The 14273-nt window shown below is 38.3% G+C and overlaps 2 protein-coding genes across 11 annotated transcripts; both read right to left on the bottom strand.

Moving 5' to 3' along the window:
* Positions 1 to 836: 836 nt before the first annotated feature.
* On the bottom strand, positions 837 to 9819 carry LOC103444628 (serine/threonine-protein kinase TIO-like). Of its 10 annotated transcripts, none has more exons than XM_070827132.1 (24): positions 9569 to 9776; positions 9078 to 9153; positions 8846 to 8975; positions 8690 to 8764; positions 7971 to 8063; positions 7750 to 7824; positions 7514 to 7606; positions 7292 to 7355; positions 7101 to 7185; positions 6632 to 6704; positions 6483 to 6551; positions 6299 to 6379; positions 5981 to 6083; positions 5754 to 5897; positions 5463 to 5601; positions 5189 to 5360; positions 4723 to 4821; positions 4095 to 4631; positions 2760 to 3905; positions 2314 to 2547; positions 1971 to 2114; positions 1737 to 1817; positions 1409 to 1597; positions 837 to 1270 (listed from the first exon to the last, which is right to left on the bottom strand). In XM_070827132.1, the coding sequence occupies exons 3-24, from the start codon at positions 8933 to 8935 to the stop codon at positions 1022 to 1024; spliced, it is 4035 nt and encodes a 1344-aa protein (XP_070683233.1). In that variant the 5' UTR covers positions 8936 to 8975; positions 9078 to 9153; positions 9569 to 9776; the 3' UTR covers positions 837 to 1021. The 10 variants fall into 10 exon arrangements, with proteins under 10 accessions (XP_070683233.1, XP_070683236.1, XP_017190367.3 ...); XM_070827135.1 differs by having other exon boundaries at positions 5754 to 5885; XM_017334878.3 differs by lacking the exon at positions 9078 to 9153 and having other exon boundaries at positions 9569 to 9819.
* An 899-nt stretch (positions 9820 to 10718) lies between these two features.
* On the bottom strand, positions 10719 to 13635 carry LOC103444652 (acidic leucine-rich nuclear phosphoprotein 32-related protein-like). The gene is made up of 4 exons (XM_008383608.4): positions 13369 to 13635; positions 12368 to 12833; positions 11996 to 12229; positions 10719 to 11874 (listed from the first exon to the last, which is right to left on the bottom strand). The coding sequence occupies exons 1-4, from the start codon at positions 13480 to 13482 to the stop codon at positions 10892 to 10894; spliced, it is 1797 nt and encodes a 598-aa protein (XP_008381830.1). The 5' UTR covers positions 13483 to 13635; the 3' UTR covers positions 10719 to 10891.
* Between the last annotated feature and the right edge of the window lie 638 nt (positions 13636 to 14273).

The following is a 14273-nucleotide window of genomic DNA, read 5'->3' as shown; positions in this document are numbered from 1 at the left end:
TTTCCCACGAATTTGAAGTCCAACATATTAAAAAAAAAGAAAAAAAAAAGAAAGAATTTTACCATAAAAATAAAAATAAAAAAGAAAGAAGAAAAAGAATGCAACGCGTCTCTCAGGAGCTCGAAAGTTGTACGATGGCCATGTACTCTCGCGACCGCTCAATTCGGGACGCGGCATTTGAGACGTTATCTTATCAACCACACCACCTAACCGTACGGGAAACCCACAAGAGTCGCTCTCACTTTGAGTAACTTACATAAGACGCATTATTTTTCACTATCATATTTCAATTTAATAAAGTAATATTACTTCTGAAAAAACTACTACATAACGCATTATTGAACAAATAATACGTTAATAGTGCAATCCGTTGTATGTAAGTTTTTATTCTTTTCGTTTCTATGAAATACTAAAATAAGATTTAATTATACTAAGGTCAGATTTTTTTTGGTAAATAGGTCGGGAAGAAATCGGTTCGTTAATTGACCCAATTACCATCCTTCCCTTTCCCCTGTTATAAACTCAAATTCAGATACCTTATCAAAATTAAATCATTAGTTGCCACCTAACCGTGGTGAGGACCTAAACCCAAAATCCATGCTTCTAGACTCGACAAATTCAAAATTACGTTTTACTCTTCAAAATCCATCTATGGATTATATGGTATGCCCTCTTTCTGAGCCAAAGCCTTAAAGACATACGAGATACCTTTTTTGTTTGACAATATTCTAAACTAATCTAACTCACGGTTTAGAATTCAATCTCGGTGGAAGAACTACACAATGTATGTATGTATGGGTGTGAAGGCGTGCAAGGAAAACTAACCAGAAACATAATTTAGGAAACAGAACAGAATGATGAATTAAACAAAGATCCATATACAAGCATACATACGTACAAAGGATTAATGTGACAGCATCTTACCTCAAAATCTGCAAACCTTCTTGCATTTGAATGCCCCATTTTCGAAATTCTCTGGTGAAGTCGACGGCTGATTAGTGGTAATAAGCCTCATTTTGTATCAGGAATCAGCAACTTTGGCGAATATCAGCGAGGCGTGATTGGCAATTGTTGATTCCGGAGACTGCCGAAGGCGTCCGATCACAGTGAACAACGGTGATGAACCGAGGAATTGTCTGCAGGGCTGATGCGAACACATATTTGCCAATGCAATCAGAGCTATTTTAAGAGGTGACTCGTTTGCTGAGTCTTTTCTACTCGGCGGGTTCAGTGCTACCACCGAACAATCAGCCACCAACTTCAGTAAAGACTGCAACACAAAAGTGAGGGAGTTCATGATTCTATCCTGGCAATGTATATAGAAACAAAGCTTGAAAAGAGGTTTGATTTCGAAAAGCATAGTTAGTGTGATTATCTAAAGACAGAGACATCAATTAAGACCACAAACCTGCATGGCTCCTTTGGATACAATGTCTTCACAAAGCTGATCGGAGTGGCGGACAAGATTGCTTAGTGCACCTGCTGCATTTGCTTTAGTCTTGTCTTCTTCGGACGAAACCAACAAATTCACAAGAGAGGGTATGGATCTTCGTAGCTCTTCATATAACATCTTGTCATGGTAGGCAGCATTCCCAATCTGCAGGGAGAAATTAAGTTCAACAGTTAAGGAAGACACATAATCTTCATAGGATGGTGAAGAACAAAACCTAATTGATCTACTGCAACAGACAGCTCAATGTAACATAAGAATTTTAATTCACGGGAAGAGAACTTACAGCAAAGCAAGCAAATTTTCGTGTCCGTTTATCAGGATCAGAACATCGATCAATAAGGAGATCAATGATTTGATTCCTTGCCTGAGATTATCATATTCCATTGTAAGATATAAATAAGTAATCCAATCTCCTCATATGTCTATGTGTGTGCTTGCAGATGATGACTAGGATCGCTTTGATCATCAAGACAGTGTATTCGCAAAACCTTAAAACAATATATCCTTCACTATTTACCAGGGAACTATAAAAGTAGGAGCTGTGCCGGCACATATTTCCTAGAGCACTACAAGCCTTGGAGCGCATATTAGGATTTTCATGGGTGAGAAATTCCTTGAAGAGCTCCAATACAGATGCTCCATTAATGTATTCGTAGAATCCCTAAACACCAAAAGGAGGAAGAATATTAAGAATTAAAATGTTTCTTTTTTACTTTCCTATTACTTAGATGACAAGGATTCCCCTAAACAATTCGATGTTCTTTCCACGGCTCAGACACCAACATTAAAAAGACGAACATGTATTGAACAACAATATTACATCCAGCAAGAACTATATCCAATCAAAAACCAAATCTGACCTTGTCCATGCGAGCCAAATCAGAAACAATCATTAGAACATCCAGCATCACCTCTCTTGGACTAGAACAGTCCAGCAATCTTCTCATCGTTTTAGGATCCAACAAGCCTTTACCCACAATTTGAACTGCCAATGGTCGGTAACCAATCATTTTAGCAAGAAAGGCCACTGGTCTTCCCATATCCTTTAAATCCAAGTGTTCTAAACACCAAAGAACGATGCCTGGCACTCCTACCTGTAAACTTCAGAAGAAATTGAATTAGAAACACAGATCAAGATTCAGCTTATCAATTCATTCTGCTATCTAATATAATAATGATCTATATGCTGTGTATCCTCCAAACAAGAACGTCAAAGTATCTAATGAATACCATCCTGGAAGACGATTCTAAACGAACTCCACCCCTGTCTTCACAAAGAGGAAAAATAAAGGAACGAAAATCGAACCTCCAAAAGGTTTTTAATAAACTTCCCAAGGTCTTCTTCAATTACTTTCACCATGTCTTTGTCTTTCATGCAAACTCTACCCCCTGGTGAACCCAGGTTGAGAAGGGCCCCGCTATTAACTGAAGCAGTGGCTGATGGCAATCCTGAAGCATTCTGTACAGCCACAAAAGGAAATGCCAAGACGTCAATTACTGCATTTGTTATATCTCTTACACCATCTTTCCCTCCACCGGGCCCAACCCAAGATTTTACAAGCTTGAGATGCATATTAGCTATCAAGTCGGAGATGAGCTTGATATGATTACATCTAAGCAGGATCTGACGAAAAGTTAAGGCTCCACCTGAAAGGCAGTGACATATTGACGATATTGTCCATATGACTCCTATAGGGGTAAGCCCAACTTGATCATTGTTGCTACCAACTTCTGGTTGGTTGTTGGCTAACAAATCCACTAGAAGCAGAGGCATATTGCTTGCACACAGCTGTTTAACAGCTAAGGGTCCTCCCCACCTCAGTCTAGACTCCAGCAAGCCAACACATCCATCCCTTAGACCATGCCAATATGAGAGAGTACCACTAGGACCATTCGAATGCAATCCAATTCCATTGCCTGATGAAAGCTTCAGGTATTCACATAGTGTGGCACTTCTAGGAATCAAAGGCACTGCTACCTCGAGGATAGAAGACTCAACAGAACTGCCAGGTTCAAGGTACAAAATGGAAGCCAGTGCCAGCATGGCCGATGCAGCATGAGCTTGAATGGAGGCGTTTTTGCTCTCATCAGAAGAAAAATGATGAGCAAGAACAGAAAGTCGAGAAAGCTGCTTCTTTGGAGATGTTGTTAGCATAAATAGTGCAGAATTTCTTCCAGTTGCCTTCAAACATTGTGCAACTGTTGCAAGGATGAGGCATGAATGCAGAACCAAGGTAGTGGGATTGGTTAATTTGTTCTTGAAGGTGGCTGTCTCAATTGCTTGGGGATCTTTATTTTGAGATGAAATGCACAAAGACAACAAAGAGAATATCTCTGAAATAATGGTTCCATCACCTCCACCACTAACAACAGTAGTTACAGGTAGGGAACTAGGCAGGCCACAGAGAACACCAGGAACAATTCCATTATGCAAGCAGCACCTCAACAATAACTGAAACATGGAAAAATTTGTGATCATGAAAGCTAGATCCAAACACAAATGTAATTAAAAACAAAATTTCTCAAGAAAGTTTCCTTCCTACTTTACAGTGTAAAAAAAAAACCCTGTTTACAGGTGGATTTCTTGAGAAATTTTAGGTGTTGTCTTTTGGCGTGCATGTAAATAGGATGAGAAAAACACCTGAATGCCAGCATATAGCGAAGCTTCAAGTCGTTGATGAAGGCAATAATGGATAGCAACTTGTACTGCTTTTGATCTAAGGAATGCTCTCGTAATTACAGCAACAAGTTTTGCTGCTTCTGTCCCAATCAAAGAACCTTGATCTTGATCCCTAATGTCAAGTTGGGGTGAAGGCCGGCGCAAAGTGTTTAGGGGGAATAAATAGGCATTTCTTTTCATAGAAAGATTTTCTGATGCATCTATCAGAAACCAAATTGCCGTACATGCCTCACAAGCCGCACACAGCATATTTGAAGAGCCTGAAATAAGACTTGACCCTGCAGTTACTAAGCAGAGACAAAGTTGGTCCACTAAACCAGATGTTTTAGTGTGATCCAGAATCTGTTTCAGTGCTTCATTAGGATCAGAAGCTGCCTCAGGAACTGAAGTTGAGGAAAAAGCTTTAAGGCCCTGTGTGACTCTTCTTAACATGACAGTAATGCAAGCAATGGACTCATACAAAACTCTTCCAGATGCATCTTCACAACAACCAACAACCTACACATTCAACGAGACAAGAAGTTGAGAACTAGAAGCAGGAACTTAAATTGTAGCAACCAAGCAATATGCACTATAAAAAGAATCATACCTGTGAAAAAATATCTGATAAGACAACCCAGTGCCTGAAATATGAGCCACCAATGCTGCTTCCAGCATTGTCAACCAAAATTTTAATTATTGAGAAACTCTGCAAAAGTTAAAAAACAATGTTTTTATCAGACACCTTGATCATCAAACAGAAAGGGGAAAGACCTATCTCCATACTTAATGATCTGTTCAACTTAAAATTTCTTAAGATGCTAAGTTTAAAAAAACATAGAAGGGATAGAAAACACATTGCAGAAGTGTAAGATGACATGGTGGGGGATGGAGAACATAAAATGCTAGAACTTTTTTTTTTCTTTTCAAAAAGTTACCAGCAAACAACACATTAATTTTACTAACCGTCAATCATCTCCAAGTGAAAACCAAATTCAAGCAAAGGCCATGGGGATGTGGCAAAATTCAAGATGCAATAATCAGAGGTAAGAAACTTATAAATGATGCACTTATACCTTCGCTTTTAACTCATTTACTTCAGAAGATTTCATGCTCACAATGATAGCAGAGTAAGCAAGAAATTCATGTATTATTTCATCAAACAGCTCGCTGGAATGGAAGGCACCAGCTGCAACTAAGTTTGAAAGAATTCTCAAAGACTGTTTTGAATTAAGAATATCTTCATCCCTGTAAATATTTTAAAACAATCAACTCTTACAGATAAAAAAAAAATGTAGGTTTCTGGATATATCATTGTCCAATAAATATAGGAATGCAATGCAGCTTTACCTGCATGAATCTGGGGGTCCATTGGAGCATCTTTTTAGTGGCAACAAAACATGTGCTAATGCTTCATTATCTTGACTTATTATTTGTGCACCCTTGACTGTACGAGAGTTATTTTCCAATCTGTCCAAAATTTGGCAACCTGAAGCAAAATGTTACTAGGAAGTAATAATTGCAATAATTATGCTTCCGTTATAAAACATAAAGCCAGGGCCTCAATCATAATATATTAAATTTTATTTTATTGAAGAAAATAGAGACAGACTATTTTTCCTCAAAATGAACTTTAACTACCTGACTGTTTGACTTCACTAGGATTTGTTAATCCTGGGAACTCATTTGGGGAAGAATTGACTGTTGTGGATTCAGGAGTATTTGCTTGAGCATCATTCTGAAAACTTATCCCACTGTTGTTCTCTGAAGAAGCTGAAGAGTGGACTTTACCAATGACAGTGGAAGTATTTTAATAACAATTCAAAGAAAACCATTTGAAACTTTGAAGTAAAGAAAAATGTAACTACCAGGAGATGAAACAGCCAGACCATCTGATGTTTGAACTTTGTTTCCTTCACTCCTCCATGCCGCAACACATCCCCTTTCTGCAGCAGTTGCAGAACGCATTTCCTGGAAAGATATAATAATTGCTATAGTTATGTAATTCTACAATTGACATTTAAGATGTTACCGTAAGTACAGGACAAAGATGTCTGGACCTCATGTATAGTGAAACATTGTAAAATAACATAAAGGTCTTATTAGCAGAAGTGTAAAATTTCTATACTTCTGCTAACTTTTCAAAAGTAAATATAGAAAATGCAGATAAGATGAGATATCAGTACCCTAGCCTCCAGTTCGGGAGGCGTCTCTTTGACAAATGGGTGTTCCAGAAGAGCTGGCCAAGTCAATCGATTTTGAGGCACCTGTTTCCCAAAAATAATACACCTGTTAACACTGGAGGCTAGCAGAAATAACTTTTGAAACAATTCAACTGTAAAAGCCATTAGTTCAAATTGTATAGCAAACCTTATTAAGCAATCCCTTAAGAAAGTTTTTAAAACTTGGACTTATGTTGTCAGGATATTTAACTGGATCCTGAAACATTCAATGTAGCATAGATTATACCTTTTATTGACATACCTAACAAAACTCACATAAAATTTGTTGACATGTACCTTAACAATGTGCCTGATGAGTGCATATACAGAGTTTGTATAAAATGGAGGCTGGCCTACAAATAATTCATATCTGTTGTGTACACAAAAATAATATTTGTCAACAAATATGGAAAAAGAAGAGAAATAAAGATGAGACAGAAAAAATGGCCCAACCCAAACAGACTGGAACTTGCTATTCCAACTATATTTATTTTGATTGTGATATATGGTAAACTGGGATGAGTTACAGAAGTGAAAGAATATACTATGACCTGCACGAAATGTCACATGACAGCAATACTAAACAGAAATAAGGAAAGAAAGCGTCTGACATGAAGGAATATATTAAATTAGAGCACTCTTGAACTAAGTTAGAGAAGTAAAAGTATCGCATGGGTCAAAATCTAACAAATCAGAAGCAGAACAGTTTAATCGAAACTCAAGGAAATTATCTTGATTGAAAGATAAAAGAAGGGATGCAGCATACAATATTACTCCTAGAGACCACAGATCTGCAGTGTGGTTGTAGGGTTGTTCCCGTACTAGTTCAGGCGCCATGTACAGAGGAGTACCTAATGCACATTAATGAAAACTTCACCGAATAAGCAAACACAATAACATAGTTCTTCAGGATCTTTGGGGAGTTTCCTATAAGTTAATCAACAATTGTAAGCTAACCTTTAATGGATCGCAAAACAACAGTGTTTGTGGACATTGCACGTGCAAAACCAAAATCACAGAGCTGTGACAAACAAGAAAAGTTATCTGTACTGGACATACACTTATAAGAAACACCAGATGTATAAAACAGAAAGAGGGGGAAAAGTAAGAATATGAATTAATTTGATAAGTTGTTCCAATGTTTATATTAAACATACAGAGGTTATCAGCAGAATCAACCTTAACAATAGAACCAGCACCAATGAGAATGTTTTGTGGTTTCATGTCACGATGGATGATACGGTTGGAATGCAGATAATGCAATGCTCTCACCTGTAAAATTCAATACAGGAGAAATTTAACAATATATTTTATGGATAATAAAAGAAAAAGTATAAACAACAACCGGAAAAACTAAACTGTCAAATACGATAAATAATTGGGATCGACCCTAAAATTCGTAATAAATAAAGTACCAGCTGCTTTGCAATAGCTTGAACTTGTTCTTCAGGAAGGCACTTATCATCCTCAAGAATTTCAAATAGTTCACCCTGCATACCAAGAAATTCCTTGATAGTTAATGCGTCTGAACACATTCCACAAAAGCTAGATATCCTTGTACATCTGGAAGAGTTTCCAAAATAACAAGCTAGTGTAGATAAATTAATGCAGTCATATTGAAGAAAGGGATCGGTACTTGTGCAAATTCTGTAACAACACAAAACTCTTGTGGGCTTTCAAATGAATCAAGCATTTCAATGATGTTTTCGTGCTTCAACTTTCTTAGGATCTGCACATTTAGGAACATTGGATATCAACTAACTAAACACTGAAGAGAAAAATGTCAATCATAAATGCTAAACGAAATCAAGGATGTCACATCCCGGCCCGGGGTCCACCACATCCCGTGCCCGCTCCACCACCATAGCACGATATTGTCCGCTTTGGGCCCCGACTACGCCCTCACGGTTTTGTTTTTGGGAACTCACACGAGAACTTCCCAGTGGGTCACCCATCATGGAATTGCTCTTGCTCGCTACTCGCTTAACTTCGGAGTTCCAATGGAACTCGAAGCCAACATCCTAGCCCGGGGTCCACCACATCCTGGGCCCACTCCACCACCGTAGCACGATATTGTCCGCTTTGGGCCCCGACTACACCCTCACAGTTTTGTTTCTAGGAACTCACACGAGAACTTCCCAGTGGGTCACCCATCATGGGATTGCTCTCGCGCGCTACTTGCTTAACTTCGGAGTTCCGATGGAACCCGAAGCCAATGAGCTCCCAAAAGGCCTCGTGCTAGGTAGGGATGAGAATATACATATAAGGATCACTCCCCTGGGCGATGTGGGATCTTACAAAGGAAGTTTTAAATGTAAACTACGTTTGATTTGAGATAAAAAATTAGTCCAATACCTCAATTTCTTGTCTTAAATTGTGGATATCTTTGTCACTTTTGCCGTGCTTCATAATGAATTTCATCGCAACAGTCTGAAACAGTGACAAAAAGACGTCACCGGCATAAACATTAAACATTAAACACAAAGAAGAAGAAAGATTGAAAACAATTACCTGGCCCGTGTTCTTTCGCCTTCCCTTGTATACCTTCCCAAAGGAACCTTCGCCTACAAGCTCAATCACGTGGTAGTTCTCGACACCCATCTTTTGAACCCACCTCTCTATATCTCTACTCTTTTCAGTCCTGTAAGATAAACAAATACGCAAGAAGTACTAAAATCAATCCGGTGCGGCTACCATTAGACTAATTCATGAGATTAAAATTTGAAAACTAATGTTTGATTACCAGTTAACTCCGGAAGCCCCTTCGAGCTGGTTTAGTCAAAAATTGATGCAACTCCCAAATACAAACTCAACCAAACCTAAATTGACATAAATATTTACAAACATAACCAATTTGTGTTTTGAAATTCAAATAATACCCAATTAAACTGGACCGTTTTTCAGCTTAAATGAAATAATAATTTCTTCTACTTGTAGATCCTGAAATCAAAATAAAACAAATACCCTAATCATCCTAATGGATTTTTGGACTGCCATCGGCATTTAAAATCCAACCGAAAAACAAAAAGGAAACAATTGTGTTCGGTACCAAAGCGAAATGAAGTGAAATAAATGAATCGTCGAATAATTTACCGAGCAACTAAATGAAAAAGGTAAGCATATTAGGAAAATGAACAGATGAACAAAAATGCATACAAAACCCTGAAATTTAATCTGAAATTTGACTATATAAGGAAATTATAGATCGTTTTTGGAAACAGGATCGAAGCGTACCTGGAACTCAGAGAGAGATTTGAAAATTGGTATAGACTGGACTGAGAGATGTCAGGTTTTTGTGGATTTTTCCCGCTCATCTTTTATTTTCATTTTTCAAGTTTTAATTGACAGTGTGTGAGCGATGGAAGAGGGTTGGGCCGCGGGCCTTGTTGTAGGATTCTCTAACATCTTGTGTCGACTTCTTATGAACGGCCTTGATTAAATTATGTCAAGATTTTGTGTAACTTTTTTTTATAGAGAGAGGAAAAGAGAAACTGAAGAGTGGAGGGGAGATGAGGAGAAGGAACTTGGAGGGTAGAGAATCATACTCTTATAAAAATATTGGAAATTTTAACTTTGACCTTGATACAATATGCTTGAAACAACACTTTTTTTATTTTGGATAAAGGCGATAGATATATTGATGAGAGAAAGAGGATGACATCAAAGGGAACAATTAGAGCTCCGATACACAATCTTCAAATAAAACATCTAAGATAATGTTCGGAGATTCTTCAAACCAAAAAGCAGGCGTAGTGGACGAGAGACTGTAATGGGCAAGTCTATGAGCCACCTCGTTTGCTTGACGTTTGATATGGGTAAAGCTAACTTCAATGATCTCCAAAGAAATCGCTTTGGAATCCTCAACAATGAGACCAATAGGGGAGAGGTCCAGTGAGGAAGCACAGAGAGCTTGGATAATCTGGAGCGAATCACTCTCAATAATAATATTTTGAAAGTCCCTAGATGCCAAAGCAAGGCCCTCCCTAACCAATAAAGCTTATGCAAGGAGGGAGAGGGGATGTGAGGATGACTTAGATAAACCCGCCAAAAAATTCCTTGTCGAGTCACGAATGACCGCCCCTATACCACCAATGAGGCAAGTAGCATCCCAGGCACCATCACTATGAGACTCTCATTCTACATTCTCCCTTCTTTTTACGATCTTGAATCGTTGCTTGATAATGAAACCCGTTTATCCGAAATCATTTAACAATTTTATTCACATTGTCATAATTTCAATATTTAACTAAAAGTGTGGTTCGTTATAATCTACTAAATAACAATATCATATGATCGCTAAAATGCGACAAAGAAAATAGACCGTTCGAATCAAGTAGCAATGCAAGTTTAGAAGGGAAAAAGAGGAGGTTGAACGACTAGAAAATTTCCAAAAATCCAATTTGATATGAAAATCTCCCGGTACAATTGCCCACAATTATTCAAAAGTAATGTCAAGTAAAGCAAACCCCCAAAAAATTCTCTATAAAAATTAAGGAGGCAAAAATCATCATGTAAAATGACTATTCTATCCCCTCTCTCTCTGTCTGTGGTTCTGTTTCAGTTCCCACTGCCTGCCATTTGGTTCTCTGGTACTTCCTGCAATGCAGTTCTTGGCTTCTCTACCGTCTTATCTTCTGTCTTGATCTTTAATTGACTTTTCAGCATTTTCCTTAACTGCCTTAGACTCTTGGCCTCCAATTCACTCTCCCCGCTATCCTTGCCAGTGGCATCCGCGTCTCTCTTGATCTCAACTCCTCCATTGTCATTGCCATCATCAATGTTCTCCTCATTGTCATCAAAGATGCAGCTCGTGACTTCTGATCGCTTCTTGCTTGGAGACTTCCCGGGTTTTGAGAAAGTTGGACGGGGAAACTGAAGCGAAAGCTGCTCAGCTTCCAAGGGTGGCAGTGTTGGAGCCTTGTCCAAAGCTGGAGCCCCTTTTACACAAACATCAACTTCAGAGTTATTGATCTCTTGCACATTTGCCACGGCAACGACTTCTGCGACTTCATTCCCATTGTTAGCATCAACCAAACTTCCTTCACCAAATTCTTCTCCTTCCTCAGTGATGTCATCATCAGAACCTTCTTCGGTCATGGATTCCGTTTTCGAAGATTCAAATTCCTCACACTCAACTAAGTTTTCATCCGTGGCTTCATCTTCACTAAATACTCCTTCAGTGGAGTCTGATTCAATATCTCCATCCTTGACAGAGTCTGATTCAAAATCGAATTTCTCGTTATAATCAGCCTCTGGCACTGAGTCCTTGCCACTAAGCATAGGCTGCTGTTCACCAGACAAGCTCAGAGTCAATGCCTTAGGCTTAGCAGCTTCTTCTACATTAGCCACATCCTTAACTTCTTCAGTCTCCCCAGCAGCAGATTTCGAGTCAGAACCGTCATTCTCAAGATTTTGATCCTCCACCGTAGTGATATTATCTTCCGGGTTCTCAGCAGCAATAAAATGGTCCATGTCCTCAGCAGAAATATCATCAGAAACTTTAGCAGCCAAACAATTTTCAGTTCCTTCATCATTAGGTTCTGCAGCAACCACAAGTAGATTCAAATAAGTAAAACGACATGGAACCCTGAATTTTGAATTGAGAACCATAAAGTCAAATGCACAAATATCTTGGCCATAACAAAATGTCATTAAACTTACTCTTGTCATATGCTGCATCCATTACTTCTGAAACCACAATGTCATCTGAGGTTGACTTTGATTCATATACCTCAGATTCCGCTTCGGATTTCTGCTCGAAATCATCTACTTCAATCACATCAGCCTTGCTATTTTCCTCCACATCACCTTTCAACTGCCCTTCATTCTCCAGTGAAACTTCAGAAACATCAACTCTCTCTGAGCTCGCCTCCGATACCGTCTGCATACTAGACCCTGTTCCATGCCAACAAACTATGTCAGATAACATGATTTTCCATCCAACTATATTTCTGAGAAACAATACATTTAGTTGACAAAAATGACAAATTACAAGTAACGAAAACTTGATATGCAAATGAGGAATGGACTTACCCTCATCAACTGAGCAATCATCAGTCTTCTCCGAATCATTGTTCATTTCTGTGGAAAGTTCATTCATCTTAAGAGGCATAGTGTTTTCATACCCCAAGCTCAAGCTAGCCATGGTCTTTTCCAGCAGCCTCACGGATCGCCTAGTGTTATACACGCTCTTCTGCACCGAAGATGTCTCCTTCTGGGTCTCCATCTTCTGGCAAGCGGAAGTGGCAGGAGCCCTTCTCCGGGTGCTTGGTGCAGCGGGAGTCTTAGGCACCACCTCAGTCTTTTCCTGGTCCACCACCTCTTCAGCAACTTCTCGCCTTGTCCCACGGCGACTGCGGGTCAATGTCTGTGAACTTTCTGGCTCTTCAATGATCGGCTTTCTTCGAACGGAGGTTCTTCCAGCAGTACGAGGGATACTTAATGAACCGTTCATTGTTTTCTGTGGAGATTGATTCAGCAACTCTTCAATTCCTTCCACCTGACATTTTAATTAGCACAACAGTCAGATTGAATGAGAGAGAATTTCAGCCATTCTGTTTGGCTGCAAAGAAAATACTTGAATATAAAATCAAATATTTAGACGTTGTTTTCTGATTGGAAATAGGATCAAATCAGCTGTATATTGATTTACATAAAAAACAAGCCTGTGATTCCCAGCTAACAAACAGAACAGGATTTCGTAGATTGATTCCCCAATTTAATTTTCTTATAAAATTACGATTCAGCTCAAGATGATTATATAGAATTGAATCAGAGGAAAAAGTAGTCAATATCGCTTCCATTTCCCCTTTCCGGTCATTTTCTCACCAACCAAACACAAAATAATGTAGAAAATGCTATCTACAATCCAAATTAAATAGAACAGCAATCTCCAGCAGATTTGAATCTGGAAATGTACCGATCTCAGAGATTTCACTTTTCACATATCAATTTTCTCCGGATCCAAACGGATACAAACTTAAAACATATTTTCTATCAAATCGGGAAAAGAAAATGGGGGATAAGAGCATTACGAGTTCGAGATTCTTGAGAGAATCAGCCATGGCGACATTGGTGAGGTTGGCTGGGAGTTTGTTCCTCTTGCACAGAGTCTGGAGCTCTCTTCTGGAAAGGGTGGAGAAATCCATGGCGGTGCGGAAACCCTAGATGATCAAAACAAGCTGTTTTGGTCTTTGAAAGAGAGACGGCTACAAGATTGAGAGTGAAGGATGTAGAAGCGTTGGAGAAAACAAGTGAGCAATTGGGGATATTTATACAATGAGAGACGTTTGGACAACCCTAGAAATTGTGACCGTTAGAGCGCGGATTTGAAATTTGAAATTTGTTTATTATATTTTTTATTAGGTACGTGAATCGTATCCTTGCGCCGCATAGAGAGGGTAAGTTTTCACGTAGTGACGGGAAAATGGTCAAAACTTAAGTATGATAAATTCGACCAATGAAAGAAAAAATTATGACAAATTCGTATTTGTTAAATATATCGTTGTATGAAAAAAGGAATTAACATGGTAAATGAATCGTGTTCATATTACATTGACACTAATTTAAATATGAATTCATATTAGGATTAATAATCAATTTACAATATCGTATCTTTGAAAAAAATTATTGTTGAATTTCTTCAAAGACGTAGAAAAAACATAATTAAGTCGGAAATAATCTCATCGTAATAACTTTTTTGTTAAGTTAACGAATCATCTAATTATAAAATTCAGTGCATCAATTCATCGTCTATTGATCATATTAGGTTGGATCAAAATTCGATGTTTAAATGTGTAGAATTAACAAAATGATAAAATTCCACCTAATCAATAATTAATCGAGTGTTTATTAGATAAAACAATATATTTGCACTAAGAAGTTGGAGAGCGTTGAGTGTTTATTTTTTATACAAATAAAAACGTCACTCATCTCATGT

This window comes from Malus domestica, chromosome 01 (assembly GCF_042453785.1).
Source record: "Malus domestica chromosome 01, GDT2T_hap1".
Classification (NCBI taxonomy): domain Eukaryota; kingdom Viridiplantae; phylum Streptophyta; class Magnoliopsida; order Rosales; family Rosaceae; genus Malus; species Malus domestica.
This window is presented reverse-complemented; position numbering and strand designations above follow the sequence as displayed.